At 41.4% G+C, this 12,999-nt stretch overlaps 2 protein-coding genes across 3 annotated transcripts; one reads left to right on the forward strand and one right to left on the reverse strand.

Annotated features, from left to right (window-relative positions):
* Positions 1-175: 175 nt before the first annotated feature.
* On the reverse strand, positions 176-6,194 carry mlnl (motilin-like). 2 transcript variants are annotated; one of them, XM_079241690.1, is made up of 6 exons: positions 6,074-6,194; positions 2,247-2,437; positions 1,644-1,774; positions 667-768; positions 465-567; positions 176-304 (listed from the first exon to the last, which is right to left on the reverse strand). In XM_079241690.1, the coding sequence occupies exons 3-6, from the start codon at positions 1,761-1,763 to the stop codon at positions 297-299; spliced, it is 333 nt and encodes a 110-aa protein (XP_079097816.1). In that variant the 5' UTR covers positions 1,764-1,774; positions 2,247-2,437; positions 6,074-6,194; the 3' UTR covers positions 176-296. The 2 variants fall into 2 exon arrangements, with proteins under 2 accessions (XP_079097816.1, XP_079097815.1); XM_079241689.1 differs by having other exon boundaries at positions 6,052-6,091.
* nop56 (NOP56 ribonucleoprotein homolog) lies at positions 5,459-12,012 on the forward strand. Its single transcript, XM_079241688.1, has 12 exons — positions 5,459-5,557; positions 6,225-6,314; positions 6,416-6,530; positions 7,901-8,065; positions 8,291-8,489; positions 8,915-9,102; positions 9,426-9,577; positions 9,764-9,864; positions 10,461-10,609; positions 10,818-10,939; positions 11,156-11,275; positions 11,520-12,012. The coding sequence occupies exons 1-12, from the start codon at positions 5,555-5,557 to the stop codon at positions 11,814-11,816; spliced, it is 1,701 nt and encodes a 566-aa protein (XP_079097814.1). The 5' UTR covers positions 5,459-5,554; the 3' UTR covers positions 11,817-12,012.
* The last annotated feature ends 987 nt before the right edge of the window (positions 12,013-12,999 follow it).

The following is a 12,999-nucleotide window of genomic DNA, read 5'->3' on the forward strand; positions in this document are numbered from 1 at the left end:
TACACATTTTCCTGCTCTGGTTTGAGTAACAAAGGCAATGTCCACAACAGCTGTCATGTCAGAGCACTTCTGCAAGCAATTCTGGAAAGTTGAAGTCTTCTTTGCATCAATGTGGCATGAGATGCTGACACCATGTGGCCGACAGTCTGATGAACTCAGGAATTACAACAGAGGCTCCAGTGATTCAGCCATTTTCCTTTATTGACTTATCCATTGAAACACAACTAAACTTTAAGCATTCAGTGCCTTTTGAAACATTTTATACAGCTTTCATCTCCCCGTGCACTTTGGCCTCGCTATTTGGCTGCAGAGGATGAAAAAAGATGATGGTCACCAAGGAGTTCTCCGACCAGAACATTACATCCTGTTTGTGTCTGCTCATCTTCATTTGAGAAATTAAGACATTAAATTGTATTTTGATTCACTTATCTCCATTATAACTGTACCATGCACCAATCAAATACCTTTCTGGTTCTCTGCTATTTCATGGATGAGCTCTTCCAGCACTGGAGCCATTTGATCCAGCCGTTTGGGTGAAAGACGGACGGCAATCTCCAGCGTTTTGTCCTGGATGCAAACATGCACAAAGCCAGTGTGAGTCAGGAATGTTCTGCTGGAAACCTGGATGATGATGGTCGGGAAGGTGACATGAGTGTGTGCTCTCACTGGATTTCCATCATGTCCCATCTGAGGAACCAGTTGGATGACGGCTTTGTCAAGCTGACCATCCTCAGATCGAGGCTCCACGTCTTTCTTACCTTCTCTCTCCTGCAGCGCAAACACAGAAGAGACACAGGCAGAAAGCTGAATATTCATGTGTATGAAGATTTGCGTGTGAGTTCTTGCTTTAAGAATCAGTTTTCTTTTCCTAATGAAGCTGAAGGCTTCCAGGTGCTGATTGGACAAAAAAACAAAACACTTTGACAAGTGTGTGTTTTAGTTTATCACGTCTTTTGTGCTCTTTAGTCGTTACAAGGCTGGATAAACACTTCAAACTATTGACAGTCAGTTCTTGATTAGCTGCAAATACAGGCAAAGATGTCCTAAAGCTGAAGCCGCTGCCATCGAATGTCTTTTTGTGTCTGTATAGCAATGAAAAAACTTAGATATGTGTCAATTTTCCACACATGAAAAAATGAGAAATGATGATCAGACTGACTTGTTAAAAAATATTTAGCAGTTTATGTCTCCTGAATCCTGAAAACAATCATATAATTGATTTGTGTTGCAACTGCACAAAAAACTTCCACCACTTTTTCAAAATGGTCAAGAAAACAAGATATGATATGATAGAAGACTTTTACTTCATCTTTAAAGGCTCAGATTTCATTCAAATGAAGCCTAGAGCTGAGAGAAACATTTTTATTTGAATTTTGGTTTGTGTGACAAATAATTTAAAGAAATTTAAGAAGATCAAAATACTATTTCCTTAAGGGTTTTATAACATTTCTGCAAACAAAGGTCAAAACCCTAAAGATACTCATTTTCCTATCAAGGAAAAGTAATTCACTCCAAAATTTCACAAGTCATTATTAAAATTTGTTTTTAAAACAAAGGCCAGGGGGGAATAAAACGCTGATTGTCATGGCAACAAAAGGAATCAGTTAATGAATCGACACTACTTCTGCACACAAGCTGCTTACCTTCATCAGCATCATCTCCTTCGGGCTGAAGAACGTGATGTGTCCCTCTGTCCTCTCAGCCAGAAGCGCCACCAGGCATGTCAGAACCACGCAACCGACCACTGCTCCGCGCAAACTCATCCTGCCCTCACCTACACACACACATAAACACGTAAACACATTAGTACGGTGTCCATTCAGAGCAGAAGGTTCAGAGAGGTGTACAACAAGGTCTGTGGGACACACAACCCCCGAGACGAGGGTCTTTTCAGAACATAGTAGATGCTTTGTTTTCGTTTTTGCTTTTTTAAGTGGGAAGATATGTGACAGTGAAAATAGGTCAATATTTGACGTGAGTTGAAAGAGAAACTGACTGATAATAGCAAAGAGAAACACTGAAAGGATCTACTGCCGATGCAAGAGAGAGGTTGGCTAACAGAAAGGAGATAGGGAAGGCAGTTCTGTGAGGCAGAAGAGCAAACATTTCCGCAGATAGAGAAGCAAGAAGCTGAAGTGAAGCAGACATACTAACAACAGCAGCAGAACTCTGTGAGCACAGCGAGAGGGGAAGCCTGACAGAGCAGCAGGACAAGCAGAGTGGCAGAAGAAGCAGATCCCACTCACGTGCTGTGTCAGCCTTGCTCCGTTGCTTGAGGAAGTGTTCTTTAAGATGAGCAGGGCTCCACCAGTCTGAGTGTCAGCTTGTCCCAGTCTGCCTTTATATCGAGTCTTTTACTGATCCCAAAGCTCTTTACTGTCCCCCCCCCTCACATCCGCTCCTCAACAGGCTCCTTCAACGACTCTTCTGCATGCTCCTGGAAACACAGACATTACTCTGGAGTCATGCTTTTTTTCTTTTTTATTAGGGTAATAAGCTCGTCGTGCTGCTTCTACATAGGCCTTTAACAAAACAGACTAAATGATGAGGGACTCTGCAGTGTGTGGACAATAAGTGTTTACGTCAAGTTCAGGTTGTGTGTTTTTCTGCATGCTGCCTTATGCATTATTTGTCATTTTTTATCCATTGAGCACACACAAAGTTATTTAGTCTCATTTATCACAGTAAAGTCTGACCCAAAACAAAATAGGGAGAAATTACATTTCTTTATCTGTCCTCATAATAAACTGTAAAAAGACAATAATAATAAATTAGATTTATTTGCTGTTTATTATTGTGTAATATGTCAAAATTATTGTAGTGTGGAGGTTACCCACCAAGGGGCAGAAGACAGGCGTCAGGTTGACAGACAGGGCTTTGAGAAAAGTTTTTGCCATAGAGATTAAAAAAAAAAAAAAAAAAGGTTAAAAAAAAAAAAAAGAAACTAAACATACAAAATATTATACATACACACTCAAAAATAGAGGAACCAGCTTGTACCTAAAAAGGTACAAATGCTTGTCGCTGGGGGTGTACTCTTTTGAGAGACATTTCTGTACCCTTCAGTTCTGGTCTATTTTTGTACCTTATCAAGTTCAACCTCACCTTATCAAGTTATGTTTTTTTATGTTTTCACAGGATTAGGCCTGGTCCATGCAATTTAGCAATATTATCTTATCTTTAATCTAGAAATAATCTTCAAAAACTCAAAATACTGACCATCCATACACTTAGTTTGCAGCATCTGACCTTCATTGTCTGGTGTAGTAAATGACTGTTAAGTAGTACTGCTGTCATCACTCAACTCTGCTCTAGTTTGTAACATTACAGCCATTAACATTACATTTGTTGCAGGTACTCTTATGGTCAAAATGGTAGAAATTTGTACTTTATGTCACTTTGAACCCTTTTTCGTACTCTGAAGGTGTGCTTCTGGTCTCTTAAAGACCAGTATTGTACTTTTGAGAGAACATTTCTTTAAAATGTACCTATAGGTACAGAAATGTCCTTATCTTGTACCTCTATTTTTGAGAGTGTATGACATTAAAGAGTTATTGACTCTCATGTAATCTCACATCGCGGAAAACAACATATTTGCACAATCATAGCTTGGCTGGAAGGTGGACATACTTAATTCAGATTGCATTTTAAAGAAGACGGAACAAGATTTTAATTTGGGTCACAAAGCTAAAGACCGAAATAGACAAGCAGGAGACAATCTGTCCTAGGAGTTAAGTCATAAATGTTATGCTCTGAGTTATTATCTAACACAAAGCAACATTTATAACCTGCCAATAAACAGTGCGTGTGCAGCCACAGACCCACATGCATCCGTTTCTTGGGAACTTTGTGACTCTGAAAGGCTTTATTGATGTTTTCCTAAATATGGCACTTAACTGCCTTCTTGCATGGTGGTGAAATATTATTGCAGCTTAGGTTTGTACTGTTTTTAACCAATACTATGCAGGCGAGGGTTGTTAAAAACATCCCCTCTGCCCTTTCTGGTCGCTTAAATATGAGTGCAGCTTTTTACAGCTTCTGTGGCACCTAATACAACTCAACCACAATGACGTACAAAGTCTTATTACATTCTTTCATCGACAATCTCTTCTGATTATTTTCATCCGGTGTTTGTAATGCCTCACTTTCACTTAGAATGCCCAAATCTTCTAAATGCAAAATTCTGTATTTTTTTAACTAGAAAAGAGAAAGAGATAAATCGAAGGATAAAAATGGACAATTTAGAAGACAAAAGGGTCCCTGGGAATATTTGCATCTACTTCTGTGCCTTTTACTGACCATTTTGTGTGTTGTTTTTTTTTGGTGTTTTATTCTTACAGTTTCCATTAAAAAAAATCATTCAGGCATCTCTGTGGTGAGTGTCCCTAGATATGTTGTTTTTCCAGATATAAAGTATTTCCAATACTTTGATATCTGTTAGTCAAAATATGAATGTGATACTTAAAATACCACTGTTAATACAGTTTAATGGCATTTTTCCACTTCTGAGAGTTTTAGGTAATTAAATTCTGTATGATAACAGCAGCTTTGGTCCAATCCTTTCACACATACCATGTCACATGATTACCATAGCCTTACTGATTCATATCATCAGGATGATGCTAATGTTAGTGATTATATGTTTTATTATTTTGTTGGTTTCATACAGGTTGTTTTTTTTTTATTCATTTTATTTTTATATTAAATCTTTTCTTATATAAAATTAAAATAATTTTAATAATCTTACATTAATTTGTAGATCATTCTGGTTTTCACAGCTTTTGAATTTGTGCAAAATTTCAATGACTTCATGTATATGGACATAACATAGGAAAACCGACATATTTAGTTTTTGCTTTGCAAATTTACAACAATGTATGTGAAATTTAGCAAGTAGAGTGAAAAGGTTAATTACAAATCTTATTTTGTGTGAAAGGTGACAACTAAAACACCCAAATAAAACATATTCAGGCTTCATCCTTCATACTTGATCATCCAGCTTCCTACTGGGGTACAGATTAACATCATTCCAGAAGACTTGACAATCGAAGCATTCGCACCTGTGGAGAATTTTCAGAGACATTTCTCGCACTTTGTTGGTGATAAAAAATAGTCTGGGAAGGGACCAGACCTTTCTCCGGTTTTCATTATTCCAAATAAAAATAGAGGCAGGTTTAAAACTCAGATCTCTTTGAATTAATTCTCTAATGCATTTATTAGTTTTTGTACTAAGAAAGCCCTCAGAGTTCCCAGTAAAAAGTTGTGGCAGAGCATTAGGTGGAGCAGTTCTAGGTGCAGATGAGACTAGATGTTTGCTTCCTAAGGGAATAGCATCATTAACAATGGCAAATTCTCTAGGAGTAACATGCAGTATATAAAAAGATATTCAGCTTGAAACAAAGCACATTGAGTAATCCAACGATCTCGCGATGTTACAAAGATATCGCGAGATGTTGGTCACGTGGCAGCTTGCAGAAACGTGATTGCGTCTTTTTTTGGAGGCGAAGCAGCAGAAAAGACGCGTTTTGCGTTCTGCTGCACAAGATCCTCAATCATGGTAAGACAAGTCACCTTAACGATCTGAACTTAGGTGCAAACTTTTTGTTAAATGATATAAAAGAGGATACTTTAAACAATGGACGTTTTCAAAACGGAGAAATGCTAAAATGTACTTTTACTCTTGGAGGCCTTTTAAGCACGAGATGAGCATGTAGCTGCTAACGATGCTAACATTAGCGGGAGTGTCTGAAAGTTATTTTTTTATTTCCTCTACGTAAAATATAATAGACAATAGTTAGGGACAGCTTTATAATCCTTAGTTATTTAGAATTAGGAATACTTAAAGGCGTGTTTACAGGTAAGTTAGTTTAGCTTTCTGTTAGCATTATAGCTAGTTGGCTAGTTCAAGTGGGCCCTGGCCCCACGTGGGTTCGTCAAGACCACAACGTGGTTACCTGTAAAGAATATGACAGAACATAACTTATCTAAACGAGTTGGATAACACATCGGTATATAATTTAAATCCAACATTGCATAGTTGACCGAACATACCCTGAATAAAGATGGCTTTTACCTCGCTGGGTACCACGTGTTGACTGGTAAACACTTCCGCTGTACTAAAAGATTAGACGATCCATTTTCATTGGTTGTGCCAGCTATAGATTTTAATTTCAGCTCGTCGCTGCCTTGCTCCGTCCTGAGCTTTGACACTTGTCCTTCTGCAGGTTTTGTTGCACGTGTTGTTCGAGCACGCGGCGGGTTACGCTCTGTTCGCCGTCAAAGAAGTGGAGGAGATCGGCATGCTGCTGCCTCAGGTGAGTCCGGCCTTCCTCTGCTCACCTTAAAGCCTTTTTTCTCCAGAATACAGCAGAGATTACCAGGTGTGTGTGTGTGTGTGTGTGTGTGTGTGTTGCAGGTTGAGGCCAGCGTGCTGAGCCTTGGAAAGTTCAACAGCATGGTGAGCCTGGCGGCCTTTTTCCCCTTTAAGTCAGCCCAGGCTGCCCTGGAGAACATGAACGCCATTTCTGAAGGCGAGTTTTTTTTTTACATTTTTCTAAGCGAGATTTAAGCATCCTCAGCTGTAGTGATGTTTTCAGATCTGTCAATCCACTGAGTCAATGTGCTGACAGCTTAATGTTAACCCTGAACATCTGAGGGAGAATGGAGTACTGTGTTGACTAGGGCTGCTCGATTATGGTAAAAAATTATAATCACAATTATTTTGACTGAAACTGAGAACTCAATTATTTAACACAATTATCCTTTTATCTTTAACTTTTTTTTTTTAAGTTTAAACCATGACTTTAAAAAAGATGTCTTAGGATTCCACATATTTTAGAAAACAAAAAACATGAAGCTTTGTCTTGACAAAGTGCAAATACAGATGTAAACTGAATAGATAAATATAAGTAGGGATTAAATGCTGCGCGTCGCACATTATAACCTTCTAACACACGGTTACAACTTGTTTAATCCACTTATAACATGGTCCCAGACAGTAAATATTTTACAACAAATCTATTTCTTTTCTACAACATTTGCTGAGTATAGGAACTATTTTACGTTGGCCTGGATGTACGTTTTTATGCCAACCAACCGCTGTCAGGCTGCAGCGCGTTTCTCTTTCACCTGTTAAGACGCTGATCTGAACCAGCTGATGAATGCGTTGCTATGGTAACGCCCCATAACAGAGGGATATTAGTGTTTAACTCGCTGAACTATGTATAGGAAAATAATGCAGCCAGTTGTCACTGACAACGGTATAAACTATGTGTAGGTGAACTTCCACAACCTACTGCAGTTATTCTACATTGACCTGCAGCCGGAGCCGACTGAGTCTGGCCGCCTGGGAGTGCTTTAGGACGGGAGAGGCTCCCGCTGCTCCTTCCTTACAGTAACTGCAGAACAATATGTGTCTTCAAGTCAGTCGCCAAAACACCAGAAATGTCTCTAATAACTCCAGTAAAAGCTGCTAGATTTGTCGCTTTTAACAAAAAGTCTCCAGATTTAGCGAGAAAGTCACCAAGTTGGCAACAGTGTCTGAATGAAAGCAAAGCGGCTGTGGGAGGAGTTTACAGCACAGCGCTGCAACGCCAGAGACGCTCGATTAGCAGCTGAAGACAGCAGGAGAGGAAACTGCAGAGAGAAAAATAATCACACCCTTTTATTTTTATCATCGTTAAAAACCCAGATCGTACTGAGATTAAAATCTGATTAACCTCCCAGACCTATGTCGACCTGAATTTTTTTTTTTTTTTGGTGATGGTTGAAAACCCAGATCGTAATTGAGATTAAAATCCTCATAATCGCCCAGGCCTAGTACTGTGTTGACAAGTTAAAGTGACTTCTGCTCGTATTGTATTATTTGTAATCTGGTTTTGAATAATCTTTTTGTTTGCAGGTGTGGTTCATGCTGATCTAAAGTTGTTCCTGGAGACAAACCTCCCTCTCACTGGGAAGAAGAAAGCTGTGTTGGGGGTGTCTGATGCCAAGATTGGAGCGGCTTTACAAGAAGAATTCACCATTTCTATCCAGACTGGAGGTGTAGTGGCTGAGATAACCAGAGGTACGTATTAAGATTCAGAAATGTCTCACCAGGACAGAAGCATAAACGAGTCGACATGTGTTGCTAAGGCTAGTGCATTGAAAATGTGGCTTGTTGTGATGTGCTCTTTTAACGCTGAAACTCATGACGGTTCATACTGAAAATCTGAACAGCCACCAGACAGCTGCTGTTCTGGCACAGTTCCTCTCAACCCGCAGCAAACCAGTCTTTGTTTTGTCATTGCAGGTTTGCGTCTACACTTCCACTCCCTGGTGAAGGGTCTGACTGCCCAGGCTGCCTCCAAAGCTCAGCTGGGTCTCGGCCACAGCTACTCCAGAGCTAAAGTGAAGTTTAATGTCAACAGGGCCGACAACATGATCATCCAGTCGATTGCTCTGCTGGATCAGCTCGACAAAGACATCAATACTTTCTCCATGCGTGTCCGGTAAGATCCCGAAATCCTCGTTTAAAAGATGTTCAAAACTAATAAACTTAATTCAGAAAGGGTTTTTTTTTTTTGTTTTTGTTTTTTTTGTGTTTTTGTCGTAGCTGACATTTTAGTGTGTGGGAAAAAAATCGTTAAATATTTGTCGTTTCCTCTTTGATTAAACATCCTCCCAATGCTTACCGCAGGCAGTGCATCACAGAGAACTGTCTGTATAGAAACGGGAGGTACAGCAGCATCTCCTAACACATAAGTTCTGCCAGCTGTAATCTGGTCAGACAGTATTGTTGGGGTGCACATCGTATCGTTTTCCTCAGCAGACATGCTGTAGATGCTTTATGATTACTGTAGTCTCTGATCCCTCACTGCCTGAATGACACAGTGGCTTTCTGACTGCATCCTAATGTCTTCTCTTTTGTTCGTAGTGAATGGTATGGATACCACTTCCCAGAGCTGATTAAAATCGTGTCGGATAACTCCATGTACTGCCGCCTGGCTCAGCTTATTGGCAACAGAAAGGAGCTGTCGGAGGAGAGTCTGGAGAGCCTGGAGGAGGTGGTGATGGACAGTGCCAAGGCTCAGGCCATCCTGGATGCTTCACGCTCCTCTATGGGTCAGTTCACTACAGCTCAGTGTTTCTAGGCTTTCATCAGTGATTTGTCGGTTCTGATGTGCTCCGGTTTAAGCGTACTCTCTCACAGATACCTGTCAGACTTTCATTTGGTTTTGCCCCTTTTTTGCCCACCCTGGACCAATAATTGTCCTTGGTGCCTAACACAGGGGGGTAGATAAGCTCTCTCATAAACCTGTAGTGAAGGCATCCCTCCTCGCTGCGGATCCTGTCGGGAGAAACAAGCTCACAATGCTGCCAGTATAGCAGATGTAGCGTTAAGTCTGCTCCAACTCAAACCCTGCTGGTGGTTTTTATTCTTTCAGGTATGGACATCTCCCCCATCGACCTGATCAACATCGAGAGGTTCTCGAACCGTGTGGTGTCTCTGGCTGCCTACCGGCTGGAGCTGCAAGAATACCTGCGTTCTAAGATGAGCCAGGTGGCTCCAAACCTGGCGGCTTTAATCGGAGAAGTGGTGAGGATGCGTTCAAAATCTGTGTTTTACAAGCCGCACAGGACCGATGATGTTATGCCAAAATCTGTCAATCCCCTGAGTCTCGGTGATGAGAAATCAATCCGGTGCTGACGGTCCTCTTGTCGTTTCTACACCGTCTTTGTTTGGGAGCTTCGCACAGAACTGACAGTGTTCTTATATTTTTAGGTTGGAGCTCGTCTGATTTCTCACGCCGGCAGCTTGACCAACCTGGCCAAGTACCCTGCATCCACCGTTCAGATCCTGGGAGCAGAAAAGGCCCTGTTCAGGTACTGGGGCGCCCCCTCCCTGCTGGGGAAAGATGTGGTTGCAGTGATGGCAGGGCTGGGCTGGAGCAGAGCAGGGTGACCAAAGAATGACACCTTTAAAGTCGTCTCTGGCGTGATCCCTTCTGCCCTAAAGCACCCCCATAGTCTGAGCATCCACTCACAGGGCTGAGCTAGAAAAATGGAAAAGCCTGCATAAAGTTCTTAGGTTTGATTTTTCTACACTTGTTTTAAAGCCATCTAACTCCTCATTAAGATTCCTGAACAGGACAGTGGCAGTCAGATGTTGACCAAAAGATTTAATCATGGATTTTGTTTGAATGTCTGGCTGTTTGCTGCGGTGACCACCAGATACCTGCAGTTATGTGTAGAGAAGTCCACCAGATGGCGCTGTTTGGTCGCTGGCTTCAGATACACGGGCCTCTGGGCTGCAGCTCGTCTACAAAACTTCAGCTGCATTTGGTTATAGGCAGTAATGAGGCCAGATGTTAAACTTGAACCTGATTCAGCTTCTGATACGACGTCAGCTCAGATTGTTTCCAGCTGGATAACATGCGTAGGAGGCTTGTCTGGTGGTAAGTGGTTGTATTTCCTCGCAGAGCCCTGAAGACACGTGGCAACACCCCCAAGTATGGTCTCATCTTTCACTCGACCTTTATTGGCCGTGCAGCTGCCAAGAATAAAGGCCGCATCTCCAGATACCTGGCTAACAAGTGCACCATCGCTTCGCGCATCGATTGTTTCTCCGGTGAGTGACGGTTGTGTTTGCTTGCAGCTCGAGTGGCAAAATTGCTATGATGCTCATATTTTTCGTCAACAGTATTCAGCCTTTGTGTTGATGTTGAGAAGCTACTTCCTGAGCAAAGCCACGTTTCTTTTGAAAGCACAGTAAAGCCGTTTTGTAACACCTTCTGGCTTTTTGAACTTTTTTTTTTTTTTTTAATTTATTTGAACAGAGTTGCCAACCAGCGTGTTTGGTGACAAGCTGCGTGAACAGGTGGAGGAGCGTCTGTCCTTCTACGAGACGGGCGAGGTGCCTCGGAAAAATGTGGACGTCATGAAGGAGGCTGTGAAAGAGGTAAACATACCTGTAAACAACCTATTTCTGTATTAAATCTGCATTAATGCTGCAAGTGATGACGAGTGTTCCCCTGACTCACGCTGAGGGTAAAAGCTGATTTAATGAGCCTGATGCAGCAGGAATGAAAACAGATTGGTGCAGGTTAATCCTCAGTCGTTTATTTACCCCTCAGCTGGTTATCAGCCCGTTCTCATGCCGCCTTCTTCTCTTCAGGCTTCGGATGTTACAGCTGAGCTCAAACGCAAACTGGAGAAGAAAGAAAAGAAACGCAAGAAGCGAGAGAAGAAGCTTCAGGAACTTCAGGAAAATGGAGAGACAAACGGTGAAGCCGAGGTAAACTTTCGTCTTAATGTCTTCATACGGCATGTTTTGATTTGAGACTTGACCCCTACGTGGTGATTTCTCAGTGTACGACATGCTAAAACATCAAGACTCCGAACCATTGACTGGTCCTATTCAGTGGGCTTGATCACTGAAGAGAGTCGCACATTTAAACCACATGAAGCATCCAGTCGTGTGTTAAAATAGGGGATTGTTTGGTTTTTGTTTCCTGAATCTGTTTCTCTTTGTTCTGAAGGTGGAGACCGAAGAAGCAGAGACCCCCGTCGTGAAGAAGAAGAAAAAGAAGAAAGATGCAGCTGAGGAGATGGAGGTCCAGGAACAAGAGGCGGCTGCTGCAGAGAACGGTGCAGAAGAGACTTCAGCCAAGAAGAAAAAGAAACGAAAATCTGAGGTGGAAGAGGTCGAAGCCACAGATAACGGAACCGAACAGACGGCTACGCCGGCTAAGAAGAAGAAAAAGCACGTCGAGGCAGAAGAAACTCCGCAAGCAGCCATATCTGAGAAGAAGAAGAAAAAGAAAAAAGACTGCTGATTAGAAACGGAGCAGAGACTGAATCTATTTTTGTGTACAGTTTTTCTTTCTTATCCGAGGCTAGTCCGTTAGCTGCTTTATGTTTAACTGTCTGCTTTTCTTGCCATCTTCAGAATAGGTCAGATGGTTATTTCATTCTTATAACTGTGCCTTGAATTATGTTTAAATTTTGTAAATAAACGCTTAATGAATTCAGCTTGATGGAAAATGTTTGCAGGAGACCGTCGTGGATCCCAGATCATCTGCAGCAGCTGTGGATGTGCAAAAAGCAGCAGGATGTGCTTCACGTAGAACCATTACTGCGTATTAAACACCATATCACATTAAAACACCACAAACTCTGCAGCCTTTCAGCACCCTGCAATTCAGATCAACTTGCTGAAAGTACACGTTTGTGAATTTAACACCCCCCCCCCCCCCCCCCCCCCCCAAATGCAAATATCAAAACGTTTCCCAGAAATAAAACTGGAGCCAGAGCTTATAGTTGATCCATTTCAGGTAAGTCATTCCAGAGACACGGCTGAAAATCTGTATTTGATGCACATGAACATCGGGGCTTCTGGGCGACGCGGATGTGAATCTGTCCTGGAAATCCTTGCATGATCTCAGCAACCCTTTGTAATACAATCCAGAGTCATGTAAAACCATGCGAACATGATCCAGATAAATATTTTTATAAGCCAAAGCTTGTTTAAAGTGAAAGTATTTTAATCTTTTAACCCTTTCATGGATGCACTAATATAAAACAATACGTATGCAGTATTTTACCAATATGGACCAGCGCAATGCCTTTATCTTTTACATTGTAGATCTATAAAATACTTTTAAATTCTGTAAAATATAGTATGTTTCTGTTCTTGTTTTTTCAAAGTCAAACTTGGGTAATTACAAAAAATATTTCTTCAGTGAGCGGCAGAGTATTGAATGAGTCTCCTACTTGCACCACCGACTGCATAAAGACAGCTTGTGTCCACTGTGCATGAAAGGGTTAAAAGTAGACCCTAGAACTTTACAACCACCATATGGCTTGTTATAAGCCCTCACACTGCATCTCTGACATGATCCTATCTCCCATCCAGACTTAGTTTTCAAAGCATCTTTTAACACGATGATGCGAAGCTGTGTATTATCAGAATGGTGAACTGGCTAGTTAGCAGTCCATGCCTTCCACTATGTCAAATAC

Source organism: Telmatherina bonti, assembly GCF_933228915.1.
Source record: "Telmatherina bonti genome assembly, chromosome: 6".
NCBI classification, from domain to species: domain Eukaryota; kingdom Metazoa; phylum Chordata; class Actinopteri; order Atheriniformes; family Telmatherinidae; genus Telmatherina; species Telmatherina bonti.

What these genes read in the sequence shown, in the direction of transcription:
- mlnl (XM_079241690.1), bottom strand. Translation starts at nt 1,763, where the DNA reads ATGAGTTTGCGCGGAGCAGTGGTCGGTTGCGTGGTTCTGACATGCCTG. An exon ending in AGGAGATGATGCTGATGAAG is followed by an intron (nt 769 to 1,643) that starts GTAAGCAGCTTG and finishes TTTGCGCTGCAG; the next exon opens with GAGAGAGAAGGTAAGAAAGA. An exon ending in TGGGACATGATGGAAATCCA is followed by an intron (nt 568 to 666) that starts GTGAGAGCACAC and finishes GTTTGCATCCAG; the next exon opens with GACAAAACGCTGGAGATTGC.
- nop56 (XM_079241688.1), top strand. An exon ending in TCGGCATGCTGCTGCCTCAG is followed by an intron (nt 6,315 to 6,415) that starts GTGAGTCCGGCC and finishes TGTGTGTTGCAG; the next exon opens with GTTGAGGCCAGCGTGCTGAG. An exon ending in GCAGAAAAGGCCCTGTTCAG is followed by an intron (nt 9,865 to 10,460) that starts GTACTGGGGCGC and finishes ATTTCCTCGCAG; the next exon opens with AGCCCTGAAGACACGTGGCA.